The 16,046-nt window shown below is 42.9% G+C and overlaps 1 protein-coding gene across 1 annotated transcript in view; it reads right to left on the reverse strand.

Annotated features, from left to right (window-relative positions):
• SLC7A5 (solute carrier family 7 member 5) overlaps positions 1-8,618 on the reverse strand; it is a 42,413-nt gene extending 33,795 nt beyond the window's left edge. The window contains exon 1 of the mRNA XM_072873319.1: positions 7,876-8,618. Within this exon, the coding sequence (XP_072729420.1) occupies positions 7,876-8,473 (598 nt within the window). The 5' untranslated portion in view covers positions 8,474-8,618. The remainder of the gene's footprint in view (positions 1-7,875) is intronic.
• Between the last annotated feature and the right edge of the window lie 7,428 nt (positions 8,619-16,046).

Here is a 16,046-nt window from a genome sequence, read left to right on the forward strand (position 1 = left end):
AGAATGAAGGGAAATCCTCCACCTCAGCTTCCCCGCCAGGAAAATGGGGACTGTAACATCGTCCACACGCAGAGGATGAATCATGCAATGATTCCTGCTTGTAACTCACACATTTCCAAAGCGGTTAGCCCTTACAATTGCAAGATGATGCTTCCATTTACCATCTGCCACTGGATGATGTTGATTTTCTCCTCACAGTTACTTACAGAAGAGTTCTCAGCTCCTTTCCATTGCCCCGTCCTACAGCAAAGGCTGTTCCTTTCGCTCTTCATAAAGTGCAGATGATGGACGAGCATTTTTCTCTTCTACCAAAGATGGTGCAACCAAGACGGTTTCAAACAGAGACAAGCCAAGCTGAGCCCATGGCCGCCAAGAAACAAACCACAGGGATGACAGCAGCACATGGCACAGACACAAAATGGTCCACATGCTTTAAAGAGAACCGCTGCCTAAGCCCACAAGAGGTTAGACACATCAAAAATGAAGAGTTACTCCATATAGTACAAACAAGGAGTTACACTATACTGACTACAGTGGTTTAAATCATGGGGACATCAATGCCTTAGCTATTCACTAAGGGCAAAAAAACCACTTTATGTTCGGGTGGCTGTGATGCCACGGTGTCTTCCAGTAGTCTCAGGTGTCTATTTCTAATAGCACAATCTAACATGAGACATACCTGCGAGGACATACACAGAAAATTATTAGGGAAATTTCAACTTGATAGATATTGAGTGAAGACTTGTGCCCTGCAAGGTGGTAAAGAGAAAAAGCAGAAGGAAAGCAGGTATTTCTTCAAGGACAAGTCCCTGGAGAAACTTAACAGCCAGGGCAATCAGTCTGTAGAAGGGAAATGCTTAGTGGCACAAGAGGCTGTTGGAAAGAAGCACTTGGCCCCAGAGCAAATGTGTCTGTATTAAAATCAACTTATAATAATAAACATACTTGGCAACAGTTTACCGTTTCCTTTTTATTTTTCCTCCCTAAACAGCAATGCTGAGGAATCAGGGGATGGGCACATCCACAAACGACAGGTGAAAGGAGAAGGCAAAGGCTGCCCTACCACTCGAGTTTAAGAAGAGGGATCGTCTCCAGATCCACACCCTAATTGAGAACGTGAACTCTGGATGTCTCCAACAAATGGCCGCAGACACCCTGAATGTGTCAGAGCTCCGTCTCTCCGCTGGCTTTCAATTCCGGGAAGCCCCTGGTGCTGAAACAGGCTCGGAGCTGGGAGCCAGAGGTGGTGGAGCAAAGCGGGATGATGCTAGCATTTCATCATGTAGCCCAGCTCCCAGAAGCATCCACACCCTCCCGTTTCCAGAATTCTGCAAGAATAAATTAACAAGCACTTACTTGCCACCGCCCTCTCAAGAGCTGTGCCAACCGGTGCAGCACAGTCAGGGCCAAAAGGCAGCGCCAGGGCTGCCTGAAGGAAGAGCTCAGTGAAGAATTTTACCGTTTGCAGATACTGCAGAGGCTGGATCTCAAGCCTATATAAATGCACCCATCGCTTTGGTACCAAGGTACTGTAATAACAGTGATACAGTTTACACTATTCAAACTGTGTGGAACATGAAAAACTACAAAGAGTTTATTAATGCTAGGGGAGCTAACTCCTAGCTAGTGGTAGGAGATACTATTTGTTCTCCTTAGAAAGAACCTTGTGTTTTTACTGTCAAAGTTTCTAGATTACATGACGCAGCAGTTCCACAAAACAGGTCATTTTACCACAGGAAGACAAACAAAATATAGACAAACAACATATATATGCAATGGGAGATAAACAACATATATATGGGAGACAAACGTATAAATGGGAGACAAACAACATATATATGCAATGGGAGAAAGAGGTACATTTCTTCCATTCCCAGCAAATTAAAAGAACCCCATAACTATAAACACCTTTTCCACCGTGCCCACCTCATATGAAATATCTTCCTAACAGCAAACAATACTTCCTAATGTTTTACGTGCACATTAAGCCCCACAGACATACCACCGTCCTTGCCAGATGGTCAGCTACAGGACCTGCAAAACGTGGCATCGTACCTGGCCCGCAACGGTGTTACACCGATACAGAAACCCCTTCCCACAGTTGTACTGAATTAGGTTCTACAAATCCCCAGGAAGGTGGTTGAACTTCAGCATTAAGTGCGAAATCCTGGGTCATGAACTTAATGAAAAATTCCAGGCGGGTTTTAGTCTGAATCATGCCACCTATGCCATGCAGAGGGTCAGAATTCAGCTCTGCATGCTGGCTGGCAAGAAACTGCTTTCTCACCCATTGCGTTTGATGTATTGGCCACATCTGACACCAGGACTATGAGACTATTGGAATACTTGAAATGCCTAGTGATGTGGCTTTGAATTAGACTGACCATGGAGAGTTTCTCCGAAAAAACCTTCCCAGTTTGTCCATGTCATAAAAGAAAGACTCCGAAGGATCTCAGTGGTACTGTAAATCATTCAAATACAATAAAATTTAATGGGACATTTGTTGTGAGAGCCAAGAGAGGAGTGCCAAGAAATGCAGTAGTTGCTTGCTGTGTTACAAGAGTCCTCCAAACCTTCATCCATTTCAGGAGAATCCTGCTACTGTCAGAGGCTATTTTCATTAATGCTACTCTCTCTAATTAAATGCGGATTTAAAAAAGCAACCTCAGTCTTGCAACATTACCCATACAGCAGGGATTCTACAAAGACCCCTTCCTTCCACTCTGATCAAACAACTGCATATTTACTGATACAGCTTAGTCATTTAATCCACCTTTCTGAAGGAGAAAAAAAAAAAAAAAGTCTTCAAAGCGTCACACCCTGCTTGACCTGGCAGATTAATTCCAAGTAGCAATGCTGCAGAATAAACCCATCTTAAACAGACAAGCGTAAGATGTATTTTGTGTTTGCCTTGCTGACCATCTAATACTTGATGGTTCAAAATCTACCCATAGCTTCACTTGAAACAGCCGGTCAAACAGCCAAACTGTCAGATTTAAAGTAAAACCTTAATACTAAATAAAGACGTTCCTGTTTTCAACATACGCGATTTCCAGTTGAAATGCTGACACTGAATATTCGCTTATGGGCTACAGCTATAATTTGGCAAGCATTCAAGGCATGTGTTTATACACTTTTGCCAAACCCTGGATTTGATACCATTCTCCTCCTCTAACTCCCAATGTGCTCAGGGGGGTGTCAGGCACTTACGCTTCCGTATGACATGTGCTATTAGATATGACTCAACTCTGCACTGACTGCTACTAATTCTTCCACTATTAGGCTGTTCATAACAAAAGAGACAAATGAGAAATATGTGATCATTTTACTGGAACTCCATGCTTGCAGGAGGAGTGCCCAAAATAATAATTCAGAAAAGCAGCAAAGGAAGTCTAAAGAAATTTTAAAGAAGATTAAAATACTGTAGCTTTGGAGGTAGCAGATATTGCTGCAGCAATATTGGGGTTATTAGTGCCAGATTAGCATATATAATTAACGAGTGATAAAAGGCTTCAGAAGCTAACAATCACATCACTGATTTGACATTGAAGATCAAGAGTAAAATTATATGCAACTGGCAGGGTTTCTCAGGCTTCTGTGGAGCAGATTATATTGTCAAGAAATACGTAAATTATAGAATAACCTGTTACGTAGCATGCAGAGGGTGTGGGGCAGGCTGCGTCTAAGAATATGTGTAGGAAGAACAGTTCAGGCACTCATGAAACACCAAACGAGAACCAGCTCAGGTCTGGAAGCAGCATTATCCCCCGTCTCCCTTACCTACGGGGAATTTACTGTACCACAATTCAAAGACCTCTCACATGTAGGAAACCTGTAAATTAAGAGGTGGAAATAAGAAATATGCATGTTATCTTTAACTGGATAACCTGAAACTTGCCATCCTTGAGCCATCTCTAGAACATACACTGTGTATTAGGTCATGCTCTGTGAATTTTTTAATGATTTTTTGTTAAGATTTATCAGTTCAAATTTAAGAAATGCAACACAAATGGCAGCCAGCTGTAAAAGAGCTATCAGAGATGGACTTTCAGCTGGATGCTCTTCCCTGTCACCGTTCAGGCCATTACCTGGACACCACCTCTTCAATGGGAAAAAAACCCCAGGATTAAACAGTTTTACATGATCCTCTTTCTGCTATGTGAAGATGGTCCTGCAACATATATAAACAACCAGTTCTTTCAAAACTATGCTTGCTACCAAAATATTCTGTTAAAAAGTGTGTATTTTTTTAATTCAAAGTGAAAATAAATGGGAGAAAATTGCAGAAAAAGATACGAGTATGTTAGAAGTGCACTGCAAATGTATGTTCCACTGTGATGCCTTCTCAAGAGAAGGAAAGAGGAACCAACAACAAATATAATGGATTTTCATTTCTCTACACAGCCTGAATTTTCGTTTCTCTGCATAGCCTCAAATGTGCACCTGAAACACAGAGTACAGAATGCTTAGTAGTTTAATTCTTCACCATGTACAATACTGATACTGTAATGTAGATGTCATCAAATATGAAAAGTCAGGACCTAATAACCGTCCCTCCATCCTCTGTAGAAGGGGTTACGTTGGTTTAGGTGAGATCATATTTGGGGCAATTCAAATAACTGTTGGGTTTTCACGCATATGCACAAATTCTCAGCTTCATGAATTTTAACTTTTTCTGTTCAAAAAATGCTTAGATACCAGGTGGACCTTACGTTTTTTATCCCTTAGCATTTGCTTTTATGATTTATCAGTCCTAAAAGTATCAGCCATCCAATCTTATAGGTAAAATAACATGCAGTTTATGAGTTAGCGAAGTAACCCGCAGCCTGAAAAGCGTTAACCCAAATTAGCTGCAAATTCTTACACCTAGGGAGCACTGGTTGTTTCGTGGTGAACATCAAATGAGCCACGCTAATGATGAACAGCTTGACCCATCTTGCTACAGGAAGACTTCCCTGTAGTGAATTCCCACACTTTTATTTGGCAACCATAAGAAGCATTCATGTTGTCTAATGGAAGAAGTACTCTTGCATACCAACTGTCTGTAGATTACAATCCTGATAGCAGAAAATACCTATTTGTAGTTAAATTCTACTTACCACCCACCTTGTTTTCCTCAGCACCTTAAGGGGAACAAAATTCCCTATTCCAACTATTTTTTCTTTCTTTCAAGACTGTGATTTATTTAGATTATCTTAATGCCTGGAAATTCAGTTTCTGTACTTCATGGTGGCAAGTACCGAACAACACATTTATTTATTCAACTGTTCAACACCAGTAACACTCAAAGTGGAAACAAATAACTTTTGTTATTTCTCCTCTTACTAGAAACCATGCAGTCAATTGCATTTTATGTTGAGATACAAACTTTGCAAAGAATACAGCTGGTACTGTTCTAGACGGCTGGGTTTTGGCTACATAATAAGTCAACTGTATTCCAGCCCAGGGCCCCACATTCCCCTACTGCTTCCTAAACTGTTCTTCCCCTCTTTGAGATAACTTGTTAACCTATGCTCTAGAGCATATGCACAAACAGGCCATTTTTCCTACCCTAGGGCTCTTGGAAAAAAATAATATCTCACTGGGTAGGGGTATGTTTGAAACAACCATGTAACAAAGCCGCTTGTTAGTCCATCGAAGATTTGTGTGACTCGCTAAGCCCTTGGACCAGATTTACTTCATTTATTGTTCCTAGTTCATGATGTGGTTTTGGCACTAGACTGTAGGAAAGCTAACTCCAAAAATCAAAGTTACAGAAAACTAACTTGCTGAAGGCAATGCACGATGAACTAACCTTCTGTAGCAAAGGAGACAAACAAAAATTTAACCCAAAGCATAAATAAAATAATAGCCAGCGGTGCGGGGGCGAGTAAAGTTTAAAGAAGAAATACATGGAAATTATGCAGATTTGTAGAACTAGCAACTCTTTCCTTGGCATTTCAAGATAAAGGTCCGAGAACAAATTCTTCAGGAAAACTACTAATTGCCAGCAAAAGAAAGCTGGAGACACTTATGTTACATATCGGAGAAGCGTAAGTGGGAATGAGACCCGGCATCAAGCAATTTCATGCTGCAATCCACCCTGTCACTGAACAGATCTCGCCATGGGCAAGTCTGCTTTACCCCCGTATTTGCTTTCTGATCAGTAAAATGGGAACAGAGACACCTCATCCCACCTATTTTGGGAAAGTTTCTGCAGATGAAAAGTTACTTAGTATTAGAAACACGTTCTCAAAGGTTTTGTCAACTACAATATGTCCTTGGACAGCAAGAATTTTGACATAAACCAATAAGAAAGGCCATCTAATCAACTCTCTGTTAGCTTCTCAGCAAATAATGTGAACACCACATGCATGCCTGCCCCTTTTCTCTGAAAGAAGAGAAACTGTATTGCAGACTGGCAGGAAAGCTCTAAAACCAGATTTTTCACAAGGCCCCGCTTGATGCAAGAAACCCATCAGCAGAACTATTTCCTAACCCTGCTACAGCTTCCTTAGTTGGGCGACTATATTTCCTCAATACATGCACTCCACTTTCTTAAAAACTTGGATGGAAAGTCCACATACCTGTCTACTTGCCCTTATGTTCCTAAAAATTTATCTGGGGAATGAGTGAGTTTCAATCTTGCCCAAAGAAAGTACAATTTGCTGCCCTGCCTGTTATTTATCTTATTATATCTACTAGCTAGCCGTATAACGTATCTACCAAAGACTCGGTCAGTTTGTGTATGAAGACATTTATAGGCAATATATCTTCCCATAACGACCATGTGCTGCAACTTTTGAATGCCTGCGATCCTCAGAGGGTGAAGGAATCTAACACAATCTCCCTTTGGATAGCACAACCAACCAGACTCCTCTTCACAACCTCAAAATGAAAAAATAAAAAGATCACCTGTCACTCTGTACAGCAAATAAATGCTTTATAAAGCCCGCACAACAAATGATACTCTCTCCCAATATACACCTTCACAATGGCACAAGAACTACCAGTGGAGCGGAACACAGACTGAATAAGAAATGAAGAGAGAAAGGCAGAAAATGGTCCTGTATTTAAAGAATAAGGAATTTGGATGGGGTGACTGCAGTCACCGGAGGAATGGAAAATGGGGCTTCACTGGCAAAACTACAGACCTCAAAATACCAGAGAGACGATAAAAACTGCAGCAGGCGAGAGCTTTGTGTGCCATGGCAGACATCAGCGGCCCTAAATTCATCACAGCGTGACCGAACTTCTCCGCAAGGCAAGGTCTCATGAGAGATAATGTTTGCTAGCAAAAAAACCCAAAGGGTTTTCGGGCACGGTATCAGTGCACATACAGGCGAGAAACATCTCATCTCAAAACTGGTGCTGAAAACAGCCAGGCACTGCAGCACAGGCCACTTCAGCACCAGTTGCTCATGACGGATCATTTCCCAGCTGCACCTTATCCCAATGGCTGCACATAACAGCCCAGCCCAGCACCCCAGGGCTGCAAGGGGATTTTACCCGAACACACTCCCGCAGGAGGACCCGAGAAATCCCATTCCAGCAGCCAGGCAAAATGCACGTTGCATTGATCGCGTGCTGCTGGCTGCATTGCTAGAAATTAGGAGAGGCTCGCTAGCCCCTAACTGGCAGTTTGGGAATGTTTTGCTCAATTTCTTTGGGATGGGGCCACATTTCTTACTCATGCTGTCCAAAACAGCTCCCCCCCCAAAAAAAATCCCAGTACGGAGCCAGTTTAGCAGAGGAGAGATGGTGCATCTCCTACAAAGCGACGACCTCAAGGCAGCTAGCTCTTTGGGCTGACTTTTTGGGGAAGGCGATGGTGAGCGCGGAGCCACGTGGGGCGGCAGGACAGCAGGCACCCGGAGCAGGTCTGCGGGTACTTACGGACACAGAGACAGGCCACCAGCTTGGCAGCCTCCTCGGGCACCGGGCAGGTGGGGAAGATGGGCTTGAGCAGGTAGGTGGCGAAGACCAGAGCCACGATGTACTGCGAGGAGGGCCGGATGATGAGCAGCTCTATCCAGAGCTTGAGGAAGGCGGGCAGGGAGCCGTACACCTCCAGCATGTAGGCGTAGTCCCCGCCGGACTTGGTGATGGTGGTGCCCAGCTCAGCGTAGCAGAGGGCACCCACGATGGAGAAGGCCCCGCAGACGGCCCACACCACCAGCGACAGCCCCGGCGAGCCGGCCTCCCGCAGCACGCCGGTGGGGGTGACGAAGATGCCGGAGCCGATGATGGTGCCCACGATGATGGCCACGCCGTTGAGCAGCGTGATGGAGCGCTGCAGGGTCACCCCTTCGCCCTCGGCGGAGGCGCAGGGCGAGGGCGAGCGGGCGCAGCCGTTCTCCTGCGCCCCACCGCCCGCCGCCTCCAGCATCTTCTCCATCGCCTGCTTCTCCTCCTCCTGCGCCAGCGAGGAGGCCGAGCCCGCCGGGCTCCTCTTCTTCACCGCGCTGCTGCTGCTGCCGCCGCCGCCCGACATGGTGGCGCGGCGCGGAGCGGGGCGCGGGGCGGCGGAGCGGGACGCGGAGCGGGGCGGGCGCGGCAGGGCGCTCCGCCGCCACCATGCAGCCGCCCCTTTTGTTCCGGCGGCGGTGGGCGGCGTGCGGCCAGCGCCTCCCGCTTAGGCGGGGAGCGCGGGCCTGGCCGCCTTTCCGGGGGGGGGGGGGGGGAGAAGGAGGAGGAGGAGGAGGAGGAAGGGGGGTGGTGCAGTGCCCCCGGCTTGCGCGGGCAGCCGCTGGCCGAGCCCCCGGAACCGGCGGCGTTGTCCGCCCCGATCGGCGGATCTCTTCGAGGCGCACGCCGCCCCCTCCGCCCTTCCCCGCGCCCCAAGAGAGCAAAGAGGCGCGGCGGGGAGCGGGGGAACCAAGGGAGCAGAGCGGCCCCCCGCCGCCTCTGCCCCCGGCTCCGGGGTACAGGGGGGCTCCCCGGGGTACAGGGGGGCTCCCCGCTGTCGGCTGCCCGGAGGGGAGGTTTGTTACCATTCATTCTCCTGCCTAGGCCGGACTGCGTGTTCTTACCAAGGAGAACGGGTCTCTGTGTGTGTATAAACCTAAAGTTCAGCAAAACCGGCGTCTCCCTCCCCAGCCCCATCCGATTTTAGTGCACTTACCGTACTCTTTTATTTGACACGTTCACACAAGCAGAGGCCAAGGCCCAGCTGCTGCATCACCTGCGTTTCCGCAGAGGCACTGCAGAAACCGCCTGTCATTTGGGACACCAAGATCACCAAAAAGACTTGTTTGCAAAAAAAAAAAAAAAAAATTTCGCCCATCTGACAAGCGTGCCGGCAAAACGAGCAACTTCTACCGCACCACCTGAATGAAGGCATAGGTTTTGCATCCAAGGAGACTTACTGGGATATTTCACAATAGTGCCTAAGGAGCCAATTCTTTAGCAAATTGAGACTCCCTCTTGCCCTTGCGGATAGGAGATGACAGAAAGAAGACAGGAGATGAGTTCAGAGGCTAAAGCCTGGACGCCCTGATTCTCAACAACGCTCATTGCCATTGAGAGGTGGAAGTGGTACCTTTGGAGAGCTGTTTCTCAGCAAGCGATTAGTTGGTGTCACACAAGAAGTCGTGCCCAAGCTCTGAAACCCAAGGTCGGTGTCCATCCTCCCTGCACCATCCTCCTTCCTTGCCAGTTGCAGCCACGCTTCGGTACAGGCAGTAGGGTGGGTCAGGAGGTTTTCTGCAAGATACCTCAGAGAAAGGTGAGCTCTACATTCTGGGGAAAGATGGAACATTTCAGTAACATTTTCAGGCACTGGTAATTGGCATCATGACCATCTCCAACCATGACAGGGATCCCGAGCAGCCCCTTGAAGCACTGATCAGAACCTGACATCTAGTGGCTGTTAGCCACAGCAGCCCAGAGGCTTAAAACAGTTTCTTAAAACCGCTTCTCCAGTTATATGGACATACGTATTTAGGAGGAAAACTTAGACAAAAATTACCTTTGCACCGAGCATGTTTTTCTAGTTTTCAAAGAGAAATAGGATCCTGAAGAGATTGCAAAGACTATGAAAATGAATTTAAATGAAACAAAACAGCAAAACATATTTATCACACAACTTCCCTGAAACCCCAAAAGCCCTTCTTTAGCCTACTAGCTTAACATTAGCCCCACTGCAGAGGCTATATGGCTGCAATCCAAACCAAATATTTCTCAAAGTAAGATTTAGCAACGTTTACTTGTTACTGTATTTCATACTTTACCCTAGGCAAAATGTTCACAGGACCATAAAACCAGAAAAAACCCCTGTTTCCTACAACACACAGGATTGTCTCTGCATTGGCCACATTACATCAGGATCCAGCAGACAGGACTCGAATTGAAGTAAGATGTACGCTTCAGATATTTTCAGCTGAATGCTCAAACTCAGTTGTATAGTTGGGTGAACAAAATCATTCATCAATGGATTTACTTCACCAGTGCTCTGGACTAAGTTCTTACCTTAAGGCAAATAAATTAACTGCTTGGTGATTGGCATCTTACACCTGTTAACCCAATTCACAAACATTTCCATTAACTTTCACAAGAATGGGACCAAGTTATCTTTTTCTATCTGCATCCAATTCTTCCAAAAGGGAATTTCTTAACAGACTGACAGCTGAGAATTTGCAGACTTTGCTCTCGGTTTTGACACCATTTCCATTTGGAAATCCTGGGATCAAGAAGCAGTGGAGCAGCAGCCACTGAACTGCCATATTTAAAGTCAACCACATACTTGACTGTCTTGCAAATTAATCAATCGGACTTAATTCTGCAACTGTTTCTCCATTTGTATTGCTGAGAAAATACATGCTTTGCAGTCATGGTGTTAGGGTGTGTTCATATAGTGCTTTATATCTTCAAAGCACTCCACAAATGCTAAGTATTATTATCAGTTCTGACCACGAACATTAACTCTCTTCAGGCCCCCAAGTTATTCCGCAGAATCTTTGAAGACTATTTGATTATACAATCAGTTCTCCATATGCTAATACTCAGGCACTTCACGTTTGTCACATCAAAAAGAAAGACGGAAAGAATTATTTGTCAGAAAGACAAATAATTACCAATATCAGAAGTAAATTGGCCATTTGTTAGAAGTAATGTGTATGTTCTTAACCATTTATCGGGAGAGCTGCCTTGATCAAAATAAGACAGCCTGCTGGAACCAAATAAGCCATTTCTTTAGCGAACACCTCAGCTATACCAATGCAAGAGCTTACAAGCTTTTTTGTTGGCTAAATGGAAGTGGTGGTAGCTTCTAGAACCCTTAAATAGTAATAATAGCAGAGCTGGCCTCACTCTTAACCCGTGCCACTCCTCTTTCATGCTGAAATGGCTTGCCTACCATGAAGGGTACCAAATAGCACAGTCTGGGAGGCCTTATATATATAAAAGTATTGTCTACAATTATTTTAGGGGGGAATTCCTTAACCAGGAATGTAATCTCCTACTTTTCCCATCAAAAGAAGTGGAAACTTGTTTGAATGAATTCAGCTAAGCATAACATGTCTACATGATATCTAGACTCTAAGCATGGCTAAGCAGTGAGACAGAGAAATTAACGCTGATTCCACCTCATTAGCCAATTTTTATTGATAAAAGTAATTTATTTTACTCAGGTTTTTTCAGGTTATTTGATTAGATTCTTGTAGCCACAACCACTAAATGTTAAACTGTTGAGAGTTACACCACACATCAGATCACCACTCAGTTTTATCAAGACCAATTACACAACTGAAAAAGGAGCTTAGTTGACAGGTCGAGTTTAAATGATCAGTGTCAAATGAAGCAGTTTAGCAAAGATCCTCAAAATTTGGAATCCCATTTTAGACGGCATGTTGCATCTAGCTGAATGTAACAAATAATTAGATATCCTTCCATCAGTACAGCAGCAACAGAGAGGTCATTGTTCTTTCATTCCAATTATAATACAGTTCAGCAGAGTCCTTCATAGCTTTTAAGTATCACAGAACATCTGACATCTGATTAGACTCCACTCATAATGAACTGGTTCATTCTCAAGGAGGAATTGTATTATTTTCTTGACAGAAAAATCTACTCGTTAACGTGGAGAGCTTAATTACACAATGAGATAAAGACACAGGTTTCTCTGTGTTTCTTTATTGCATAGTCACACACTAATTTAACAGTTTAAAATACAGCAGCTAGAAGTTTCTTTACATCAGGTAAAAACTGAGGAAAAAGGCCTGTATCCTAGGCGAACAAAAGGCATTCCCTGTTACATATGTTGACCGCAAAGACAATTATTTCAGTAAATTATGATTAGGCAGATAACATATATTAAAATACAGAATGTAATAACTGCCATGAAAACAAGATGCACAAAGAAAAATAGCAAAGATGTGCCAAGAAATACAAGTTAAGACATTCAAAATTAAGGCATTTAAATTTTAAAGCAAATACTATTGACTATAAAGTTGAGCAGAAAAAGGGACCCTTCCTCAAAAGTAAGCTGGCTAGAATTCCAGTACTCTAAAATCCAGTAGATTGTCATGAGATCAAAGCAATCTCCATTTCTATAGTTTCAAAGCCAAAAGATACACTCCTGTCAGACTTGCGGTAAAAATACCAATACCAGCCATCCATGAGAGAAGACAACAAAAGAGTGGTCAGGGATATGTGGTGGCGTACACCTGAAGTGCATTGGTGTGAAAGTTCTGGAATGTAGGAATATGCATCAAACATGCAAACGCCATATGAAGTCGTCCAACCATGAAGTCACCAAGAACGAGACTTCTGAGAAGAGCGATATTTAAACAGAAATATAGAAAGGCAGTTGGAAGTCAGACCAAGATGGATGCAGATCTATGCTCAAAAAACCTTCTGCTCCCATTTCAGTAAGCTGTCCTCAAAATTATTTCTATTACAGCCTTTAATTCCTAGTACTTATTGCCACAGGAACGCCTCCCAGTACAGTATTAAGTAACGGAAGTGACTACCATGCAGGGACAAATATAAATGTGTGCTTTGACCCTTTTGTATTGTACCATCTAAAAGAGCAGCCTGAAGACTCCTATGCAGACACCTTTCAAATAGAGTTTAACTAAGTTGTACAAAATCATTACAAATATTAGCTCTAGTCCAACAATCAAATCAAATCATTCCCCCCCACACGCAACTGAGAGAATAAGGCAAAAGAATTATATCCCATCTCCTGTTTTACATACATGTGCAAGCACACAGAATTCTTTTTCTTGAAGTTAGCTTTTGCAAGGCCAATACAGTCATTGTAACATAAAAGTTAAAAAACCCAAAAAACCTTTCTGTTCATTTCCAGACTTCTAATTTCAACGACAATCTGCCCTGCAACTGAGATACTGCCTACCTTAACCAGAGATGCTAAAACACTGACATGTAAATGCAAGACTCAAAAACCAGCCAAATAACTGTAACAGAAAATCCCTGTAAAGCTTATTTTTATAGCACAGTAGAGTTAATTTTTTCTACGTTGACCCTGTTTCCAGATATTTGAAACGATCAGTGCTGAAATTGATTAATTTTATGTCAGTATACTTAGATATGATTTTATCTAAATATGTATGGAGTATAGCGTATTAACTGTATGATATGACCGGATAATACACCTATTCTCTAACAAAACTTCCATGACAATACTTTAACAAAGTAAGTAAATATCTATGATAATTTTAAATAGATCATTGAAAATAGAATATTCAGCATCATCTCTCCTGGATGCACGGTGGTGAGCATGTTAAAAAGATTTACACACCTAGGAAGAAAATTTGGTTCAGTAGAACAAACCTAACCATTGAGAACTCAGTTGGTTATGAGCATACTACAGCATTATGGAGCATCTAAAGATTAAACATTTACACCACAGTAGTTCCCGAAGAACAAAATATGTATTTTGTATTTGCATATGCTAGGAAAGCTGTATTAACTAGTGAAACAAGCTCAGTGGATCAGAGGTACAGAAAAACCTGGTGAAAATTACCAAGGCAACTAAAAAACTTTGAGCAATTGCATGAAGCTTTTTAAAAGACCTGTTCATATATGATAGGGATATTGATGCAGGCTACCTACAGATAGCATAGTGCTGCTGAGTCACCTGTATTTTTAAATGTGAAGGAGACATTAAGATGTCTTTATATTACAGTTTTTCCTAACTGCTAATAATGAGTAGCAAAAATATCAAAAGATAGACAAGATATGTGCCAGTTCTGAATCACGGCCATCTTTCTATGGGGTCCTCCTCAGAAAAAATGTTTGCAAGAACACCTCTGAATGAAAACCTCAAGCTTAACAATTACTAGATCAACTACGCTCAGGCAGAAAGTAAAAGAATTATTTTCCTGTTGCCAGAACTGTGGATGTCCCTTCCAAAATTATTTTGGAACCTGTCATTCTCTGGCAAAACCATCACTGATGTGATTCTGCAGACCAGGAGCATAGTAAAAAGTCTGTCTGATGATCCCAAACATTGTATACTTCCACTGAGATAGTATTGTTCAACCAAGTTGATATAGATGGTATAGTTCTGCAAAGTTCAACCAAGATGGTAAGGTTCAACCGAGCAGTAAGGGCCTGGGAGAAGTACTGAAACTGAAGATATATGTGGCCATGTTGAATATACTACACAGTAAAAATAAGTATATTACACTGGGATAGAAGAGAGGTTTTCTTACATTTACCACATAGAGTCACTCTACGGTTAAGTGGCCACATTTCAAATTGCCAAGGGAGAAAGGCACAATGTAATAACAGCCTGAGGTAGAGCTATTAAGGAAGCAAAGGCAGGACCTGGGCACTTAATTGGTTAAACAAGAATATTCAAAAGCCTTAAAATCATCAGGGTCACACTAAAAAGTGTTAAAGTGCGTTTAAACTGAACACTTGGACTTAAAAAAAAATTGATTCTAAAGTCCTGAATTTAGCATTGACAAGCTAGTGTCCTGGCATCACTTGTCCTGAATCATACCAGCAACCAGTGACTTTGCTTACTGGCAGAAGCAGAGCAAGTAACATCTGTTCTCCAAGAAGACTCTTCAAATACTATCAATCAAGATCACACCATGAGACAGACCGGCTCCTCATCAGAAAATCTGACCATCCATTTGGTACATGAATTTCATGCACAGGCACACTGTTAAATACAGTAAAGCATAAAAAGCCAGTGAGAAAGGTGCTCAAGAGAAAATTATGGCTAGTAGTATGCTTCAGAGGTAGATAATACTTGCAGCAATTGGACCGTAACTCTAGGATAAGGCTCCACAGCTGGCAGCTTACAGAATTTTGTCTGGTCCACAAATACATTTCAACCACTACTTAACTTCGTTACCATAAGGTGCTAAAATACAATCTGGTCCCCAGTTGTCATGAAGCTAGATAACTCTTTTTATAAGAAAAGCACATCTTAAGACAAAACTTTGAAGAGAGTGCACTGGTGCTCTATGAGTTACTGAAAAAAAAAATCAAACCAAAAACCTTTCAAGTATCTGAATGCTGCATTTTGTCCATACTCTCCTAGCACTGGATTAGGTTTCAGAAATTGGTTGGGTTTTTTTTTCCTCCAAAATCCCATTGGGAGGGTCAGCTGGGGCTTATCTAATTTTGCTTTCCTTTGATGTGATCAATTTCCTGGGATCAATTGGACATTTTTGCCTAATTTGCTGCTCTTGCCAGTCTTGAGATACTGGTGAATTCTCTTCTGCTCTCTTCTCCTGGCACATTATTAATACAGAAAAGTAAAAGCTGCCAAAGCTAAAAGCTTCTACATTTTTTATAAGGTTTTGGAAAAAGTATTCTGGCTTGTGGTGTATATAGAGCGGACATTCTGTGGCATCCATATCAAACATGGATCATGCAGTCAATAGAATGTAGAGAGGTTAGATTCTATAAGTCATTTTTCCCCTTCTCCTCTTGTCATCCTAAGCACCAAGGAAAAAGGAAGAAGATAAAATGTCTCTGTATATGTGACTAGAGAAGCTAGTTCTCTTCCCAAACCTCAAACAATTCCACAAAAGGACCTGATCAGTAATAATCCTTTTCACTTCACGCTTCCTGCTTGGTAAATT

The sequence above is a fragment of the Ciconia boyciana genome, chromosome 9, assembly GCF_034638445.1.
Source record: "Ciconia boyciana chromosome 9, ASM3463844v1, whole genome shotgun sequence".
NCBI classification, from domain to species: domain Eukaryota; kingdom Metazoa; phylum Chordata; class Aves; order Ciconiiformes; family Ciconiidae; genus Ciconia; species Ciconia boyciana.